The 20,279-nt window shown below is 45.6% G+C and overlaps 3 protein-coding genes across 4 annotated transcripts in view; 1 reads left to right on the plus strand and 2 right to left on the minus strand.

Moving 5' to 3' along the window:
- Nucleotides 1-1,911, minus strand: part of LOC118795895 (heparan sulfate 2-O-sulfotransferase 1) — a 72,919-nt gene extending 71,008 nt beyond the window's left edge. Inside the window, exon 1 of the mRNA XM_036554678.1 lies at nucleotides 1,474-1,911. Within this exon, the coding sequence (XP_036410571.1) occupies nucleotides 1,474-1,597 (124 nt within the window). The 5' untranslated portion in view covers nucleotides 1,598-1,911. The remainder of the gene's footprint in view (nucleotides 1-1,473) is intronic.
- A 589-nt stretch (nucleotides 1,912-2,500) lies between these two features.
- On the plus strand, nucleotides 2,501-14,312 carry selenof (selenoprotein F). The gene is made up of 5 exons (XM_036553969.1): nucleotides 2,501-2,561; nucleotides 4,430-4,597; nucleotides 11,546-11,609; nucleotides 13,133-13,182; nucleotides 13,565-14,312. The coding sequence occupies exons 1-5, from the start codon at nucleotides 2,514-2,516 to the stop codon at nucleotides 13,694-13,696; spliced, it is 462 nt and encodes a 153-aa protein (XP_036409862.1). The 5' UTR covers nucleotides 2,501-2,513; the 3' UTR covers nucleotides 13,697-14,312.
- A 639-nt stretch (nucleotides 14,313-14,951) lies between these two features.
- On the minus strand, nucleotides 14,952-18,885 carry LOC118795477 (zinc-binding protein A33-like). 2 transcript variants are annotated; one of them, XM_036553968.1, is made up of 6 exons: nucleotides 18,502-18,885; nucleotides 17,246-17,341; nucleotides 16,930-17,160; nucleotides 16,549-16,571; nucleotides 15,904-16,022; nucleotides 14,952-15,489 (listed from the first exon to the last, which is right to left on the minus strand). In XM_036553968.1, the coding sequence occupies exons 1-6, from the start codon at nucleotides 18,883-18,885 to the stop codon at nucleotides 14,969-14,971; spliced, it is 1,374 nt and encodes a 457-aa protein (XP_036409861.1). In that variant the 3' UTR covers nucleotides 14,952-14,968. The 2 variants fall into 2 exon arrangements, with proteins under 2 accessions (XP_036409861.1, XP_036409860.1); XM_036553967.1 differs by lacking the exon at nucleotides 16,549-16,571 and having other exon boundaries at nucleotides 15,904-16,057.
- Nucleotides 18,886-20,279: the final 1,394 nt, after the last annotated feature.

The raw sequence follows: 20,279 nt of genomic DNA on the forward strand, positions 1-20,279 counted from the left end.
GCTGGCAGTCGTGACAGTTGCCATTAAAGGGCCCTACCTTGCAGGCTGCCCGGTCTTGGAAATACGATTGACAAATTGAAATGAGATTAATGTAGTGCCATTAGCAGCTAGAGCGGTGAGCTTTCGGCAATTCGGGCACCAGCGTGTCCTGTCAGCCACTGACGAGCCGGACGTTTCTGGGTGAAGGAGTCGTCTGACAGCAGGTCTTGCTTAGGGCTGTGTTCACAGACTGGAACCTCTGTGAATCTCACCCAGTGCGCGCCATTTATTTTGACAGTGTCCCTTCAAACAGACAGCGTGTGCATGTCCACCCTAACACACAAAAAGATTCCACTGGAGATGTCCACTCTGCCCTGTTCCCCCCACTATAAGGTGCACGGTAAGTAGGGTCATCTTTTTTTATTATTGTTCTCCAGGTAGTGTTGATTACTGAGCAACTCCACAATCCTCTACAAGGTTAGAATTGAACAGAGCACAGAGCCAGTGCTACTGACTTCTGATAGTTCTTCTGAATCAAAACTCGCCTCACCTCAATGCGGTGGCCACCGTCAATGACACTGCTGTGGACATTAATAGAGAAATCTACTTCAACAACAGAATAAAAGATCCCTGAAACCTGCGTCTATAGCAACCTATTAGTTCAATGCCGGAATTTAGATGTCTTTTGAAACATATTGCCAACAGAATTGCTTGTTTACATGATTAGCTGATCAACTACATCGGACAGACAATCAGTTAAATGTCTCAGATTAATGAATGGTGAGATTTTTTACACATAAACAAAAATGAAAAAATGAACGCATAGCAAATGCACGAGGCAACACAGCAATATTTAACTTCTAATGTGCCTACAAATAACCCGCGTTGAATGCTGATGCACGAATTAAATCTAATTGGAGGTTTATTATGGGTCAGAATGATGGCCATGTCAAGATGGATATAGGTTCGACGAACTCATAGATGTGTTCGCATCTGGTGTTCGCTTTGTCCATTCCGCATTATATTGGCCTGGCTGTAAACATGGTATTCATACATGCTGGTGTTCAAACCACCCACAGCTTTAAAGTTCGCTGACAAACACGCATTAAGGACTCCAGATATCGTATTTCTTTCAAGACGGTGGCAAGAAGCGTCTGCGCCTCTACAGAAGAGCCATCCTCAGACCACTGTACTATATTTCACCAAGACTCCGTCATTTACTAACAAGGGAAACCACTGACGGCCTTTTTCACAACAGCAGAATTAGCAACATAGCCTGTTTGCTGTCATCGTTTCCATTTAGGATCAGCTTAATTTCTTTGTGTGGAAACACGGCATGCTGCAGCCTCGAACCGTGCTTCCATTGCTCGCTGGTGCCTGGACCCGTAAGCATTTATGCAGACGTGTGAGGTGGTCTGCCAACAAGTTAATCGATAGCTAACCAGCAAGGTAGGTAGCTAGCCGCAGCGTACAAACTGATACACGCTGACTTACCTAGTTTTCCCCGGGACTCCTCCAGTTTCTGGATTTGGTTCTCCAGGAAGAGCATCGCCACCGCAAACGCCAACAGCGCCAGGAGCTGAAACTTGGGTGGCATCATAATCCGTAGGATCCCCATCAAACTATCGAATCACAACAAGTCATAACGTGACCAAGCAACCCAAATGAAGAACGTGCGAGAGAGCCAAAAAATCAGGAAAAAACTGGAGTGGTGATCAGTCTCTATGCACTCCTGTCGTTTATGCTTGCGGTCTTATTTCAGATGCAGATACGTTCTGCTGGAGGAAAGAGATCAGAACGAAGCACGTAGCTTTGGAATAGGGAAGAGATGCTCGCATCCCCGCTGAACGCACGAAGAGCCGCCTCAATCTCAGCCTGGCTCAGCCGACCCAAGCGCACTAAACTCGGATACGCACACTGCTGCTCCCCGTCTCAGCGAGCACCAGCGTTACGTGCCTAGCGGAACAATCACACGCGCCCAGGCCCCGCCCACAACGCACTGCTATTGGTTGTTTTGTCAGCCGCAGAAACAGTCCGGCTCGCTTATTCGCCTATTTTTATGTATCATCACCTTCGCTCGCGCCGATTGGATAGTTTACTCCAGAACACAGGTCTTGACGGCCCCTAAGTAAAGTACCGCACAGGAACGCCTGAATAAAATTCCTGTAACTAGCTGCTGTATTTTTTTTATAGATGAGACCTAAATTCATGGTATTTTATTTTTTATATAACTGGATGTAAAAACAGTCCTCCCTATATATTCTGTAGATTATTATTTTGCTAAAGTTGAACATTTGGTTTCTAGAAAGTTTGAATAGTTGGAGCTTTTTATGGGGGTCATAATGCACTCGGTTCATTATGAAGCGAAGGTAATGTCTGTTATAATGACAGCAGAAAGAAAAGACAAAAGAAAAAACAGATAATAATAATAATATTAGACAGAAAAAATAATATCAGGCATGTGAACGGGCCATTTTTTAAAGGAAGGTCCTCTCATTACCCCACTGACCTATCAGTGCATTCCACATTCCAAGATGGCGGGGGAGGTGTATCTCTTGTGGCTGCTGCCGGTGTTGCAAGCGGTAAATATGGAATTATGGCATATCTAACTTGCTAGCAAGTTTGTTTTTTACCGATTTCCTTTGATTTGGTTAGGGTGCGAAGCTGCGATACAAAGCGATTTTTCATCTAGAGTAAATATGCTGCTTTAACGATGATGTTAGCTAATATGACTAGCTAGCTGCGGAAGTGAAGCCCGCACCTATGACGTGGCCTTTTTGTCAAAATCTTTTCAATGTTCGTTATTTACCTCGCTCCCAAGCTGCAATGATATACACACATCTCTCATTCTGTGCTGATTAAATTTTGAATGCTACTTAACTACATGGCCAGTTGTCTTGCTCGGTATTTTCTCCTAATTCTAATAGCGGTTGGCTACACATATTGGCAATGAAAATAGCGGGTTACTTTAACAACCGTGATAAACTTTAATACGAATAGTTGTGAAACTTCTGGTGTTTAGTATTTCAGTCTTATTTGCCCCATGTAACCTGTTTAGAAGTTCGTCAGGACCAGAGCTGGACAATAATGCCTTAAGTGCTCTGACTTTAGCCGCAGGGGTAGATAACGGGCTCGGAAAACAGGACCAGAGCCTCAGCGTGGACATCAGCCGATCTTCTCAAATATGAAGCCATCAGACGTAACCAGGCGTGCTGGCGTTTCAAAAAATCACTAATCTAGCAAAGTAAACATGTAACAACTGCGGCCTCTTAGGTGACCGTCTTCACGATCGTCTCTCGCCCTTGGTGGTCCTCTCTTTCGACCAGTTGCCGCTTTGTTTTCCAACCAGGAGGGAACATTTTTCATGCGTGACGCTGACAGCTGTCTGCAATAAAAGAGACACACCTGGTGCGGCTTGTACCCCACTGACCTTAAAAACACCGCAGTGGACACAGGAGGCAAGCACGCCATTCCCCCCTGCCGTGACTGCGTTTCTACTTGTCCCTTTTTCGAGCCCCTTGCACCTGCTAGTCTTTGCTTAGTGTTTGTTTTTATCCCATTCAGGAGACAAAAATGTCTTTAAAGGGTCATGCGGCCACAAGAGCGTCTGGGTGTTCTGGATCTGACGGTCTCGCGGTTACCATGGAGGCCACTGTAGGATTTGAGCGATTTGAGCGTTATATAGATACCGAATGTGGTCATGGTTGCATTGACCTGATCAAAGATGCATGCAGATTGTCTCTCTATATATTTTGTGAAGTCATTATTGATCCCATGCATGATATATGAAGAAAAGATCCCAGCTTTTATTGATGGAGGCAGACGACACTGTGAACAGTTAGTAAGATGTAGTGAACATATTGTAATGGGATGGTTCTGCATCTTTGGATACATTGCTTTCAAGAGGTACACCTGCAATCTCCAATGACTTACAAAGGCTAACTTGCAAGTGTATCTCTTGGTAACATTTGATGTTCAAGAAAAAAAACAACAACAACAAAACACTGGCATGTGAACCATGTTGATGAGCTTTTGGAGCAGGGCTGTTGCGTGTGCTTTTGTGAGAGCGTTTGTAGAGGAGTGCTTGAGGAATTCAGAAGCAGCCAGTTTTAATTTATATGAACAGCATGGGGTGTATGACCGGGCATTCACATGCTGGTACTGAGATTGCTCTGCCTCAGCTCTCCTGATTTTGCCTGTTAGCTTCTACCACAAGCTGACATTCTGATAAACCGGAGCGGACGCTGGAATGCACCCAGGGCTCAGCCAGCGGGAGGGCTCGCTCCTCTCTGATTTAATTTTCTGCTGAGGTATTGCGCTGGGTGCATCCTGACCCCACAGTCGTTTGTCAGGCTTCCTGTGGAGTGCTGCGCAGCGGTCCGTGTTTCAGGTGAGGCGGAGCGGCGGCGGCGGCGGCACTCAGCTCTCCCGGTCTGTCTCGCCCTCTCAGGTGGCGGCCTACGGTGCGGAGCTGTCCTCAGAGGCGTGCAGAGACATGGGCTTCTCCAGCAACCTGCTGTGCAGCTCCTGCGACCTGCTGGGCCAGTTCGGCCTGGCGCAGCTCGACCCCTTCTGCAGACAGTGCTGCCAGGAGGAGGCGCAGATCGAGTCCAGGAAGGTAAGATTGACTCAGCTCAGCTCACCTCTGGCTCAGAGGCCCAGGTCGGCATCCATCATCAAAATCGCGCACATCCATCACTGCAGATAAACAAACGGTCATCAGCAGTGCCTGAGTAATGTTTGTGTAACATTCTGTTTAAAATAAAATGGTAATGCTTTGTTTTCTGTGTGTGTGTGTGAGAGAGAGAGAGAGAGAGATAGAGAGACAGAGATAGACAGACAGACAGACAGACAGACACACACACACACACACACACACACATACACACACACACAGGTTATGTAAGTCACCCTGGGTAAAGTCTTCTGCTAAGCTAATAAATATTGTAATGTAAGTATTCCCGTGCAGGAAAAAACAATAGGTGTTATGGAGCCCGGAGGCTACGCGGAGCTGGGGACCATCTCACATTGACTTTTTAATTGCTTTTCTCCTTGTCTGCTGCCTTGGAATGGCTGTTATAAATTTAAGGATACGCCCTCGAGCTGGATTCATTTTGTTTGTCTTTAATGGTTTGAGATATTTATTCTTACGTTATAATTGTAGCTTGTGGGAAGGATTACTTGAAAGTCAGACGATCTGAAAATGTGGATCTGCTCCAGATAGGATAATGGCTATGCATTCTAACCATTACAGTTGCTCTCAGCAAGGCCTCCTTGTGCAGTGAATTCAGAGTCAGTCTGTGATGTCATAATATGGCAGCAACACGTGGTAACATTTAACAAATGATTTGAAGATATTTTTACATGTTAACATGTTTTCGTAAATTCATGAATGCATTAAAAGCTCAGCGCTGTTAACTTTCTGTATGGTATGCAGTAGCAGTACATGTGTTTAAAAAGAACAGTCTGTCCAACACACAGGGGATCGGCCAAACATGTCTGTGATTGAAATATTATATACAATATTATATTATTTTATTATATTACAATATTACAATATTATATTACAGTATTATGTCAATAAAAAACTTAATTGAAACCATAATTCACTTAAATATTGTTAATTGTTCCGATATGAGCATTTTACAATGCCTTGAGCACTGCCCTGATAGTCTAGTTGTTCTCCGGTTATGAAATGTAATCGGTTCTCTTAGGCTATTTTGTTGTTTGGAAATAAAAATAAAATCTTTGCATGAAAACAGCAAAATGAACCCAACCCCCCACCCCCTGTGTGCGTTGGTGTCATGGCAACCGTGTATTGGAGAAGTGATGAGAGGAAAGCCAGTATAGTTCATTGCACATCTTGATTACACCCTAGTTATTTTCCCCTCTGTTTCGGAGGGTGCTTTTTCCGTTCCAGTCTTTTAATGGTCTGTCTCACGGGAATCGTGACAATAAAGTGTTTTTCTTTTTTCCCTCCCCTCAGAAGCCATTGAGCTGGGCAAGGTCACGTTGCTGCTAATGCGCATACCTAGCGTTATAAAGGAAAAATCCATTTACCAGCCAGCGGAGGAGAATTCTGCTCTTTCCGCTTGACATTTCAGTGTGTTGTGTAGCTGAAGATCACTGAGAATTTCAGCAGGAAGGCAACAGCCTAAAGAGGTTGGGTGCTCCAGAGGACATTTTCCCCCATTCTTTCAGCAGTTTCAGTCTTTACTGACTTCCCTCTCATTTAGTTTTCTGTCCCTGCTCTCTTCGAAGGGTGTGTGTGTGATGCCAGAAGCATTGTTCCTCTTCTGCTCATTGTCAGTAAAGCAGACTGGAGACACCTGCCTGAGTGTGGAAAGCTCTGAAGCAGGTGTTGTCTCCCCTGGCAGCAGTAAAAAGCCAGTAAAGTTCCTGAGTGAAAGAGTATTGCCTCTTCTGCTGGCTCCATAGAAGCAACTGCGGGGGGGCGGGCGGGTGGGGTCGTAACCAGAACGTTGCTGGTTTGATTCCTCTCTGCAGAACTGCTGCTGCACCCTTGGGCCAGGTTTTTAACTCAGAATTGCCTTAGTAAATATCCAGCTATGTAAATGGATAACATGTAAGAATTGTAACCTGTGTAAGTCAGTCTGGATGAGAGCATCTGCTAAACGGCAATGTAAATGTAATGTTCTTGGCAACAATATGAACCTCTTCTAACCACAAAATATGCACCAATTTATTAAATATCCTAATATTAAATATCCTCTCAAAAATCAAGATGAAAGACATCTTTTTTTCTGTTCACCAGTACTTGAGAAGGACCAAAATGAGTATGAGTGGTAGATTGCCTGTGACTGTGTGCGGACATGGTGTGTTTATGCTGGGATTTTTTCAGCGAACAAAAGCTGTTTGCCAGCCAGGCTGTCTCAGCACAACAGGAGATTTGATTGCCATCTTTGCCCTGCTTAAAGTTCTTGTAGATGCAGGTGAAGCTGGTCTTGAGCGGAGCTCGTCAACGTGTCTCTTACACATGATAACAAAGCCTATCATCTGAAATGAGGATGTGACACTCCAGGTGCATTGTGGGAGGCTAAATCCTCTACCTTGATGGCTAGCACGCTAACACATTGTTCGCAAAATCTCAATCGATCACTAAACTTGCATGTTGTTATCCCACTTACATGTGTAAGGAATGTACCTCTCATTCATTTGTGCGATGTCACATATTGACGTATCGTAGCTGGTGCTGCAGTGGGAAAACTAAGACAGCCTTCCCAGCCAGGCCCTGCTAGGTCCCGGCCCGGCCTGGCTCTGTCAGTGGAAATGACGAGGCAGGCGGGCGTTTGGGACAGCCTGTCCTGAAGGCCTCAGACTGCCACTGTGTAAAACGGAGAGGGATGGGCGGGAGGGGAGGCCAACTGTGCGTGAAATTGCAGAACATTCTCCGGCGGCTTTAAATAGCCCTGTTCTCCATGACAGCCAGCCCGCTTTCTGCATCCCGACAGCGTCCCCTGTCCACACGCGTTCCACCTGACTGGACCCCTCTCTCCTCCGGACTGATAAGGCGGTCACCGGGCACCATCTAATTACAGAGGAACTGGCAATTATAATTACTGCTCCAGCTTACATTGTCATACATTACATCATTCATTTGTCTAACTCATGCATGTCATGGGTAGTATGCGATGACACAATCTGTGTGTTAATGAGCAGAGATGGATATTTGCTGAGTTGTATCCAGCGTGTGGTATTGTATTGAGCCTGGTTGTGTTGGTCAGGAATTGTCTTCTGTAACCACAGTGTGACGTAACTGCGTATTCTTCACTGAGAACGCTCTGCTAGACGAAGTCTAAAAGCCATGTTGAGGTGATGTTAACAGCCTAAGAGATGAAAGAAGTGAATTCTCAACATTTCCGCCATTCCACCGAGTAGTTTTCTCCCGCCCCTTTGGCTTCCGTGAGGCTGTCCTGCACCGCTGGTCCACATATTATGGGATGTTCCAGTGCCGTCTTTCCCCTGGTGCTCTCTGAATCGTGGGCCATGTGGGCACGCCCCGCTATTTGGATAACTGACGCCGTCTTTAGGCGTCTCCATTTCACACCATGAAATTCACGGACAGCCACGGGTTTACCGCTATATTATAGCAGGTCACTATGTTCACCTGAAGTTTAACTGTTAGTCTAATTAGGCTTCCCCGCTCTCAGCTGGCTGCTCATCTGTTGTTAACAGAACAGGACATTTATGGGGTGTGTCTGCACTGTAGTGGCAGCCTCATTTCTCTGCCTTTTTGTGGGAAGACTCGGTTGAACAAAGACAGGAGAGTGTCTGTGGGAGTCTATCAAGGGAGGCCAGCGAGGGAGTCTGTGGGTAGGCTTTGTGTTGGTATGGTCCACTCTTGTCAGGTGTGCTGTGTCACGCTTGCGTGCTGGTCTAGGTGTGCACTAGCGGTCTCAGCTGCGTGTTTGAAGCTAGTTTTTTGTTTGCGTGTGGCTGGTGGTGTCCTTGTTTGTGTAACTTTTTGCATCATTTTGTCGGAAGCCCTTTGTGCTTGACTTCCGGAGTCTCTCTGGATAAGATTGTCTGCTGGATGTCAGCGACGTAAACGGAGGGTTGGATGCACTTGTTGTCCTCTAAGCGACAAAGTGTAATGTGATTCGTCAAAGCATATAATTTCTGATTGTATGTCATGCCAAGAACACCATGTTTCCATACATTACTGTGGTCATTTTCAGGATGCTGCTGTAAGGCACTGAAAACATTCCCCATTCCCTTGAAAAATTTCTTAATTTCAGGCAAGGATCAGAAGCTATAATCCCTCACCCTAATCAACACGCCCAAGGTTAATATGATTTCCCCCGAGCGCAATCAGCTCTCTTGTAAGAAAGAGAAGCGTTTAATTAACCTTGGTCCCACACTGCAAAGGAAGGGTGGGGGGAGGAGGAGGAATCCCGATGTCTGCGCACACCTTCATGGTAGAAGCCGACCGGCGAGTTGATTTATATGCACGGTACAGTTGCAGCGCGCCTCGGAAGCGTTGCTGGAGAATACCAATTTCCTTGAAAAGTTGCAAAAGGGGTATACTACGCAGCGTGGAGTCGGTGCGTGCGACGTTAAAGCACCGCCATCCGTCACGGCTCTCTGACCGCCACCATATGCGGAGTCACGCCGTTTAACGATGCTGAAATACGGCCCATCACAGCGGGTTAATTACCGCCGGAATCAGACACCCCCCCCAGACAGCCATCCCCGTGCACAGCCTCGCCGGCAACAGATCCTTCCAACATGACCGATCGCCCTGTTTGGAAAGAGTGGGTCTGACGTTGGAAGGCCCGAGCAGGTTTTGTTGGTTACTTCTTAAACATGTTCGGCCGGCAGTTCAAACTTTTGTCTGTTGAATCCCAGTCCCCTCATGGTGTAAAACGTATATGTTGTGCTTTTGTTGTTGTTTCACTGCGAAGCGTTAGCATCAGTATGTTAGCGCAAAACAAATCAGCCAGCGGTAATCCAGCCTTGTGCAGCTGTGATGCGACGGACAGCCCTCAGCAAAGCCATATAAATCACTGATAATCATCTGAAATCAGTCAATTAAAAAAGGAAAAGGCATCAAAGTTCAAAGTTATAATTGTGTTTGTAGGGTGTGGGTCACAAAGAGTCACAAGGCCACAAAGGACGCATTGATACAGCCCTGGAAATTGACACAATTTACCTTCAGAAGGCGCATATTCCTTTATCGTCAGGGAAGCCATAACATGAAATTCAGCTTTCAGTCCCCCTGGGCTGCAATAATTAATGCCCTTTATCTAATTGCCATTCACCTGCGTTGAAGGGCTTGTATTGCAGCCTTAGCTGAGCACGTAGCATGGAATTGGAGTCTTAAGATGCCTTCAGTGAAAGCATCTTTTGGACATGCTGGCATTGGATCAGTTTTATTTGGAGATTTCCTCTGTCGACGCCTGTATCCCACTTCTCATAAGGGTACACTGTGTAACATCCAGAACATTTAGGCTTGATCGTGAAGCGTGTTTATGAAGACTTCTCGGTCCAGCACATCTGTGGATTATGCCCGAGCAAGTTGTTTTTGGCACGCAATCACGGCATGCAGAATCTTACACAGTCATTTTCCCCGCAGTTAGAAAGGTATTACAGAGAAGCGTTTTCTCATAATGCTTTTGAATGACTGCCAAGTGGAAGAAGGCAGTGCATAAAATCTGAGGTCGAATTTAAAGGGGGGGGGGGGGGGGCTTTTGTTCCCTGTCAGTGGCTCGGGCTGTTTAATTAGCCCGACGCGGGGCCTGGGAACAGCAGTTCCAGCGCGAGTTGTGCGGAATCACAGCAACAGCAGGGGGCAGCGTGCAGCCTGGAGAGAGAGAGAGCGCCGTAAACACAACACCGCCTTTGTGCAGCGCCGCGTGTGACCGCTGAGCATTGTCGCTAGCGTTTCAGCGGCGAGAGCCTAGCAGCTGCTTGGTTTTTGTCTTTATGAGCGCGGCTTTCGCTTCTTTATGGTCACCTAATTGCTCTGTATTGTGTTGGACCCTCAGTACCCGCACGGTTTGTGCGTCTCTTGTTCCGCTCCCAGCAGCATTGCTTGAGTGGTGTATATCGACTGCATGAAAATTGCTTCCGATTATATATAACAAGTTGTTGCTTCTCACTAATGAATAAATCCAACCGTGCAGGATGGCTGTCTCGTTCTGTTGGGGGAGATGTCTTAGTCTGGCGGGAGAGACTAATAACAGAAATGGAAGAGTTTATAATGTAGGGAGTGGGTTAGGCAATCAGGTGGGGGGTGGGGGTGGGCACAGGGAAATGGTGCTTGCTTGTATTTAACGGCTTCATTGAACTGGCCAGCTATGGTATTTTCCAGGCATTGTGTAGAACACCAGGTCAATATGAGACCATCAATATTCACCTTCCGCATTGTATCGCATCTGCAAGTTTGTGATGTTCAGGTCACTTGTTCAGTGCGTTGCTGGTGACCACCTTTCATTAATATTATAACTTGTTGGCGTCACATCATCTGCGAATCATACGTGTCATCATGTGTGTCTCTGCTTAGCTTTTTATGAGTAGGTGTGACCGGGCCCCTTTTAGCGGTCGTTATTTCTGTGGCAGTGTTGGCTGTCTGGTTTGCTCTCTGTCTCGCTGGCTGCAGGCCGAAAACGTGCAGATATTCCTCTTCCTCGCTGGGCATTCGGCGTGTTTCACTGGGATAAGTTTTCTGGGACTGAGAATTCCTCATCTTCTGTGCTAGGACATAGCGTTGGCCAAAGGAGGCGGCATGCCTGGGGAGGAGGCAGTGATGAGCCTCTCACGATTTTGTTCTCACTTTAATTTGAATTGTTTGTGTGCGCATGGCATTGTGGGATACGTGTTCCTCCTCCTCCTTGGCGCGTTGATTGACAGTGCAAGAAGAGCCAGAAACAAGCCCGTTTCTGGTTGGGCTGTTGCTGTGGGCTTCCTGCAGACGGCCAGCTCTGGGATTCCTCCCAGAGGACTGAGTAGATGGCGTCCGTTGAGGCAGCGAATCGCCTGAGCAGATATCCAGGTCCGGTCATATCCGTCAGCCAATCACGCTCTCTGTGTTTCTCCCCGGCAGCACTACCCCGGTGCCATCCTGGAGGTCTGTGGATGAAAATTGGGGAGGTTCCCTCAAGTCCAAGGTGAGTCGGGGTGCGGTCCCCCCCCTCGCACTGAGGAGACCGAAGTGTCTGCCGAATGCTTGCCTCTGATGCAGAGAGCTGGTGCGGTTCAGGTGTGGCTTCCTCTCCAGTCAGGTGGCCGAGCAAAACCTGCCCTGCTCCTGCACCCACCCACCCATTCACATCAGCTCTGTGGAAGACGCCTGTCCTCCGCACAGTCACATCTGCAGTCACATCTGCATTTCTTCCAGAGCCCCTCCCAGGAACCCCTATTCAGTCACTCAGAATGGAAGCACCCTGTCCCATCTGCTGTGGCCGATGTCCTCATGGGATTGCCGCAGGGTTAATCCAGCCTTGCGATCTGAATGTTCTCGCCTGTGGAGGTCCATTAACATTAAGAGACAGGAGCTGCACCCAGGTCCTCCCAGCTTGTGTCCCTTCCTAACTGGGATGGACACCATTTGGCCAGAACCCATTGCTATGAGTACAGTTAAGTTAATCAGATAGAGGGATTGCCTAACATTACAGATGGCTGCGTCTGATGTCCAACCAGGCAGTGATCCAGAGCCTAGGTCAGGGAAGACAGATTCTCTTCATGGAGGGCTGCAGTCTGTGCACTTAATGAGTCCACTCAAGCAATTGCCTTAACTGGACCAGCTGAGGCACTTGACGCTCTTTAGCTTGGCAGGTCTGAGGGACTGAGCTGTACAGCAGCAGGCTTCTTTATTGAAAATTAACTGATCCCAGTACAGCACAGCAGCAGTGTAGTAACTGATCCCAGTACAGCGCAGCAGCAGTGTAGTAACTGATCCCAGTACAGCGCAGCAGCAGTGTAGGAACTGATCCCAGTACAGCGCAGCAGCAGTGTAGGAACTGATCCCAGTACAGCACAGCAGCAGTGTAGGAACTGATCCCAGTACAGCGCAGCAGCAGTGTAGGAACTGATCCCAGTACAGCGCAGCAGCAGTGTAGGAACTGATCCCAGTACAGCGCAGCAGCAGTGTAGTAACTGATCCCAGTACAGCGCAGCAGCAGTGTAGTAACTGATCCCAGTACAGCGCAGCAGCAGTGTAGGAACTGATCCCAGTACAGCGCAGCAGCAGTTTAGGAACTGATCCCAGTACAGCGCAGCAGCAGTGTAGGAACTGATCCCAGTACAGCACAGCAGCAGTGTAGGAACTGATCCCAGTACAGCACAGCAGCAGTGTAGGAACTGATCCCAGTACATCACAGCAGCAGTGTAGTAACTGATCCCAGTACAGCGCAGCAGCAGTGTAGTAACTGATCCCAGTACAGCGCAGCAGCTGTGTGGTGGTGTGGTTCATGAAGTGGTCTTCTCTCCCTGAAACCTGCACGTTTCTTTCCTAAATGGGGCACAGCCATGGTCCACTAAGGAATGGTACTTTCCCTGTATGCCTTTTTTAAATGTCCAGCTGTATAAATTGATATGCATCTGTGTGATGTGTGTGTATGCTGAAAATGAACTTCCCCTTGATAAAGACACCTGTAGTGTGAATGAATGAAGGTGCTTCTGTTTTTCTCAGCTTTTGTCAGGAGTGACAAGCCGAAGATGTTCAAAGGTCTTCAGATCAAGGTAAGGAAAAGCAAAGCTCTCAAACCCAGTTTCACACAGTATTTATCCCATGGATGCCTGAACTGTAGAGAGAGCTGCAGATGCTCAGCATCATGGAGTACCAGTGGAAATACTCCTGTTATCAAATCTGTGTTGTCATAGAGTACTTCCTGTGGTCCCAGCACATAGCCTCTGTGTTGACACAAAAGTGACCCCCCTCCTCTGACTGGGCCAGTAAAGAGTTGGGTCTGGAGGCACACTCTCCCCTTGCACCCATTTCAGTGGACCCATTCTTTACTCCAGATAAAGTGCAGTGTTGTCATACACCCCATAGGCTGCTCAGTGTAGCTGTACTGCATGCACCACTTTGAAGGAGGTTTGTGCTTTGTGTGCTTGGTTGCAGTACGTCCGAGGCTCAGACCCCGTGCTCAAGCTGCTGGACGATAACGGGAACATCGCTGAGGAACTCAGCATCCTCAAGTGGAACACAGACAGCGTGGAGGAATTCCTCAGTGAAAAGCTGGACCGAATCTAGCCCAGCAGCAGCCAGTGTGCGCTCAACCATCTCTCTTTCTGTTCTGCATTTGCATATAGTTCATGAATTCGTAGAGAGTTATTTACTGACGACTACAAGTACACTCTGTTGTTTTTCGATTGTTTTCTGTTTTTGTTATGAACCAGGTTGTTATGAACTGTGTAAACTTTTTTTTTTTTGTTTGTTTGTTTGTAAGTGCTAGTAATATTCGGTGAAGACAAATACAAACACAAATGCCTGTCAGCCATTAATGGATGTGGCCACAGAACAGAATCACCTGGCAGAATGGTTGCCTTGATTACACCCAGAAACAAATTCGTATTATTAGTTTTGAATTTGACGTTTTTTCTCTCTGTAGTGTAGTTTTGTACAGTTTCGTAATGGTTGTGGTGTCAGGAGTGGGATGGCTGTGAGGGGTTGGGAGCTCACAGCCTCTGCACATGCAGAACGCCCTGAGGCGGGTGCACGTTAGTGAGGGCTTCACAGTAAACCAGCTCTGGGATGTGCAGCCTGATGTCCCTGTGTACCTCCCCGAGGGTCTTATGCATGCCAGAAACGGTCAGCTTCCAAGCGAGGAGATTGAATGAACTCTGAAGCCACAATAAAATGAAATGCGTCATGAGAAGTAGTCCTGACTTGCCTCTTTTTTGCCATCATTCAGTCATCATCCACCTGTGCTTTAACTTAACGGTCAAAGCTTTGTCTTTATCACTGATATGTATGGTCCACAATTTAAGAAGCTTTGTATTTGCTAATACTTTGATGCCTACAACAATTGCATTGAAAAGCTACTAATAGTATTAGAATCTTATATCTTCCTGAGCTGAGTGTGATGGTGAGTTTGTTTTCCTTTGATAATTTTGATGACACACATCTGTAACTCTTTGTTACACACCTTCCTGTTCTGATCTTGTGTGATAGAGCAGCTTCCAACCAGCAGTCAGGTCTGTGCACGCTGTGACAGACATTACAATTACATTACTGCTCTTACCCAGAGTGACTCGTTCAGGTTACAATATTTGTGTTGTCTATTCATACAGACGGATATGATCTGAGGCAGGGAATCAAACCAGCAACCTTACGGTTATGAGCCCTGCTCCTTACCACTATGCTACACTGCCATATCTATGTTACATAAGAAATCTGTGTTATATCTGCTAGTCATTGCATTGGTCAGCCACTTATTAAGGTATTATGTAAAATACAAGCCATTCGTATTTTGCCTACCCGTTTAGAGTTTATTGTTGCTATTATCTTTATTGATAGAACCTGTTATGTCACAGTTACAGACACCTTAAGTGGACAGATGTGCACATCATAACCAAAGAATGGAAACAGCCTCTCAGTGAATGAGTGTGTGAAAGTGTAGAGAGGAGTGTTGTCCCTGGGGTCAGAGAATGACACCTCCCCCCTGTCCCAGTCCAGCTGCACTCTGATCCTCTGGGGTTTCCTCTTCACAGTGAGGGGTGTAGGTAGGGAGGTCAAGGCTGTGTATGTCCCGTTCCAATGACCTATGCACCATGCTCCTATCCCTGGATTCAGACTGATATTTCCTTTCCTGTTGATGGACTCTTTGACCACTCCCAAGACCCAGAAATGTATATCCAGAACTTCAACATCCCAGCAGTGTTTCCCTGAGCTGAATCCCTCAGAGCCCAGCACGCCACTCCGGCAATCAAACCTCTCTGGGTTCTCGGGAAGCGGCTGCCTCTTATTGCAATATGTCACCCTGGTCAGATTCTCAGACAGTGAGAGTTTGGGATGTGCTGTGTTTGGATCCAGAATCACAGGAGCTGAAGGGACAGAGAATGACACATCAGCACTGATCTATGAAAAGGAAACTAGTGAACAAAATGCATCTCTAATGACATCAAATGTGAGAGTGCAGCCCCATATGTAAACGTTTACAATATTCTCAGAATAAATACTGTACAATAATAAGTGTAAGCAGTGAAAGAGGGAGCACAGCCTGGCAGGGTTTGTGTAGCTCATGTCCTTCCCTGTGATCACTCTTAAAGCTGCATGTGATTATGAGCTTCAGCCAGATGGATGAGAGCCTGTAGAAGACTGGAGCTCAGTCTCTTCACTGCAGGGCTCTTACACACACAGGACCAGTATGACTCTGACTGGGATCATCAGCGTGTGGAAAGGATGCTGAAGATTCCCCTGTACAGTGAGAATGTGCAACTCCTGCTCCCAGTACTCACTGTATTGAACAGTCCCCAGCATCTTCTCCCACACTCTGTACTTCAGATTGCCCAGGTGCTTGGCCACATCAATCAGCGCTCCTGAAACCTGTTCTGGATCCTGCAGTGTGCACTGGGCTCTGCAATAATATTCAGGAGTCACTTGTGCTGTGGGCTTGGCTTCATTACAGTACAAGAGTATCAGCAGCAACATGACATCTTCACTGTAGGAGAAAAACCCTCCATCCCTCCATCCCTCCATCCCTCCATCCCTCCCAGGGTTCAGCCACACAGCCCCACTGAGGGACTCACTCACTCACAGGAGTTTGTTGGGAGGAGACTGCTAAAAATTCTCATTATGTTTGGAAACATTTCTATTGTTTTTTTTTTTTCCAAATTTTGTAATAATGTCATAATGATGAATGCTACAGTTAATGCTACAAATCATCACTGAAAATGACATCTTTTCTGTTTGAATTAAAATATTGGTTTAAAACTGCTTAAAAATGCTGTTTTTTTCCTGTTGTTGATTCCATATCGCATCCAATTCATAAAATGCCACAATGCTAGGTGAATTACAAATTACATTTTAAATTGAAGTTACACATTAAGGACAATTGATAATGATGTTCATAAACAGAAATATAGAGGTTGGAGCTTACATACCTTCTCACTGTATCCTTATAGCTCTGACATAAAGAGAAATTCATTGTTATCAATGCAGCCAAAATGCAATCTATTAGTACTGTTAACATCAGAAGATACCAAAAGATAATACTGCTTCATGTATCAATATGTTACAGCACATAAGAGATATTACTGAACTGTGGTGTCATTGTTTTAAACCAGTAAAAACGGAGGAAATATTTCAAAATAAAAATCACATTCACTCTGAATCTTGCCTATGTATAAAGCCTTGAACAGGTCTGATGCAGATTGTAGGTGTAGATAAGAAGGCTTAGTTGGAAAGAACAGTATTCTACATCAATTAATGTATGTGCATCATAATTCTAGTCTCTCCTGTTTTGAGAATTCTGCAGTTCTTACCTGCAAGAATGAAACATCTTCAGCTCCCAGCTCCTGCTCTATGGCTCTGATTTGCTCTGAAAGGGATGATATCTCCTGCATCATCTTCTCAATCTTCTCCTTCATCCTCTGACTCTTCTGCTCCTCTTCCTCCCTCAGTGCTGCTATCCTGGCTGCCTCCTCATCTTTCAGGAACTGCTGAAGTTTCTCAAACTCCATCTTTATCTGCCTCTCTGTGTGCTGACTTTGGCTCTGGAATAAACATTAGTCACCATCATTCCATCACAATCCAGTGCTGCATTTGCAATATTGTGATTGAAAAGCACCAGTACTGTACCTTGATGTGCTCCAGTGTTTGATCACAGATCAGTTTCACTTTATTAAAGGCTTCCAGCTTCTCCTGCAGTGGAGTCAGTGCAGTCCTGAGTTTCTCCTGGAATGAAATGAGTCTTTACTGAGGAAACAGACTGAAAGCAAAGTTCACTCCTGACACAGACAGAACCAGAGCTCTAGCTCATACAGAGAGGAGTCAGATGGAGAATCAGTTCACAGCTCTTGGCTCTCATTTACTTCCCATGACAGGGTGATGTGTTCTTCAGGGGTTTAAGTTGTTTTTTTCACAGCATGTTAGCACAGAGCATCAATCATTCAGAACTTCCATAAGTGTTGTCTTTCTTTTCTCCATTAATTTTTCTCTGCACCAATTTGACAGTAGTCTGCCGTCACACAGACAGATGAACTAAATATACATTATGCACATTTTTAAAGCAAAGTATAAAGAGAAATACCCCACTGTGTCATGACTCATGACATAGGGTATTTCAGGTTTAAGGGTATTTATTTTCATTAAGAAATAACAAAGAAATTACCATGATTTTATCAAGTAAAAAATAAAGTCAAATATTTTAAAACAACGGAGATGAAAAACCTAACAAGAACACAGTTATGATTCCTTGTTTTGGTTGTGAAATCACAATTGACTTATAAACATGATGGAATGGCTTAACTACAGAGCTGCCAAGGTGATCTCTCTCACTGTAAAGTAGTGCTGTAGAAGTACAGCTGCTGTACATACCTGCTATTCTACCTGGATGGATAGTATCCATGTGCTGTTAGAGCTCTCAGAGAAGCAGTTGGAGTTGGAATGATGCATTATGGTTCTGTGCTCACACTCCACACTGGCCTTTAATAAACTCTGCTGCACATTCCTACCATACACTAGCTGCCTTGCCCAGATGCTCTGATTGTATTAAGAGCGGTAATCCCATAGAACTGATTTACATTACTGCCTGGAAAGGTCATGTTGGGATTGCATACACATATGCACACACACACACACACACACACACACACACACAAAAGAATTGTAAAACAATATTTTTTAAAAAACCTAGCAGAGTATCATCTCTTTTTGATGTTTGTTTTGTCATGTTACATTTCAGTTTTGTGAATTTTTGTGTTTTTCACGTTTATGAGGCTTCATTCCTTCTGGTTATCAAGTTTATTTATTATCAGGTACATGATGTCAATTGATCTGTATTCATTGATGAAGAGATGTTTCCTTTTAGCAAAAGTAAGAGAGCGATTTTTTACCTTACGTCCTAGTGCAGCCTCCTCTATGGGAGAAAAGTTGTGATTTCTGTGTGTTGTCTTTAAACAGTCAACACAAATAGGTTCTTCTTCCTCCAAACAGAAGAGCTTGATTTTCTCATTATGTGCACTGCAGAGCTTGTAGAGACTTCTCTCCTTTAAGAACGCCTCACAGGTGTTCCTCAGAGCCAGGTTAGGTAGAGGATTCTCCATGGAGGACCTTCTCCTGCAAACTGGGCATTCCCGAGATCCCTTCTGCTTCCAGTACTGCTGCAGACAGGATTTACAGAAGCTGTGGCTACACTTCAGAACAACAGGATCCCTGAAGATGTCAGAGCACACAGGACAGGAGAGCTCCTCTTCCAGGAGGGAAAGCCTGGACGCCATTTCTTCTGTCTTTTTGCGTTCAGTAATGGCTCCTAAAATGCCTGCAATTTAGTTTCACTTTTACTTCCTACTGTTACATAAACTACAGCTGAAATGAACTGTGCCCATATGTGGATTCAAACTTTTGTGGTTCCTTTTGGTTTCCTTTTAAGTCTTCATTTCTTCACTTTCTTCAGTTTTAAAAATATTGCATGCTAAAAACATTATTTCTGTTCATTCTGTAGCTAAAGCAGTCTGTCTGTGAGCACTGCTTCCTTCTTCCTGACGGATGAACCTGAATCTCATGCAGTCATCACCTGGGGTTTCCTGCAGGGGGCAGCATTGCATTACTCAGGATTCTGTATGGCTGATCCCCCTTTAGTTTCATCACATTATAGTACGTCATTTAGCAGACACTCTTACCCAGAGTGACTTCCAAATAAGTGTATCACTGTGCTAAGAGTAGTCATCGAGAAGTGTTATAAGAGGTCAGTAAGATACTGAGCTAAGTGCTAAACTAGTGTAAAGGCAGCTCTTGCAGCTTGAAGTGCCTTAGTTACAGCAATTAGGGCAGTTTCAGTGGAGTGATTAGCTTTGAAACCAGATTGGTTAGGGTCAAGTAAATTGTTAACAGTGAGAGAGTGGGAGATTTGTTTAGACACAGCATGTTCTAGAGCACTGATTCCCAATCCTCCTCCTGGGGCCACCCTGCTCCACACGTTTTCCATCTTTCCCTGCTCTACCTACCTGACTGGACTCATCAGCGGCACTTTTGATTAGCTGAGCACACCTGATTTAATCAAGAGCATGTTAGATAGAGGGATAGATAGAACAGTGTTTCTCAACCCTCTCCTGGAGGACCCCCTGCCCTGCATGTTTTAGATCTCTCCCTGCTTCAACACAGCTGATTCAAATGATCAACTCGTTATGAACTCCTGAAGCTGCTTAATAACAAACTGATCATTTGAATCAGCTATTAAGCTATAAGTTGTTAAGAGGATTGGAAACGAGATGCAGTCTGAAGAGGTTGGTCTTCAGTCTGCGACGGAAGATGGCCAGTGATTCCGCTGTCCTGATGCCCGTGGGGAGTTCATTCCACCGCTGAGGGACGAATACAGATCAGGATCGTGTCTGAGAGGAGCGACTCCGTCGAGATGGGACCATCAGTTGCCCCATGGGTGCAGAGTGTAGTGATCTAGACGAAATATATGGTTTGAAGACCGATTGTAGGTATGAGTGGACTGTCCCATTCACAGTCCTGTGTTCCAGCACCAAGGTTTTCAACTTGATGCAAGCAATCACTGGAAGCCAGTGAAATGAGGTGAGGAGGGGAGTTACTTGAATCCGTTTAGGGAGATTGTAGACAAATTCACCATTAAAACTGAAAAGTACAGAATACAACATTACAGCATGGA

Source organism: Megalops cyprinoides, chromosome 20 (genome assembly GCF_013368585.1).
Source record: "Megalops cyprinoides isolate fMegCyp1 chromosome 20, fMegCyp1.pri, whole genome shotgun sequence".
In the NCBI taxonomy this organism is placed as follows: Eukaryota; Metazoa; Chordata; class Actinopteri; order Elopiformes; family Megalopidae; genus Megalops; species Megalops cyprinoides.

Excerpts from the sequence above, each read along its gene's own strand:
- LOC118795477 (XM_036553967.1), bottom strand. The coding sequence starts at position 18,885 with ATGGCGTCCAGGCTTTCCCTCCTGGAAGAGGAGCTCTCCTGTCCTGTG. Across the intron at positions 17,161-17,245 it reads AAACACTGGAGCACATCAAG|AGCCAAAGTCAGCACACAGA; the intron begins GTACAGTACTGG and ends TGTTTATTCCAG. Across the intron at positions 16,058-16,929 it reads AAGATGTTTCATTCTTGCAG|CCCACAGCACAAGTGACTCC; the intron begins GTAAGAACTGCA and ends AATGAAGCCAAG.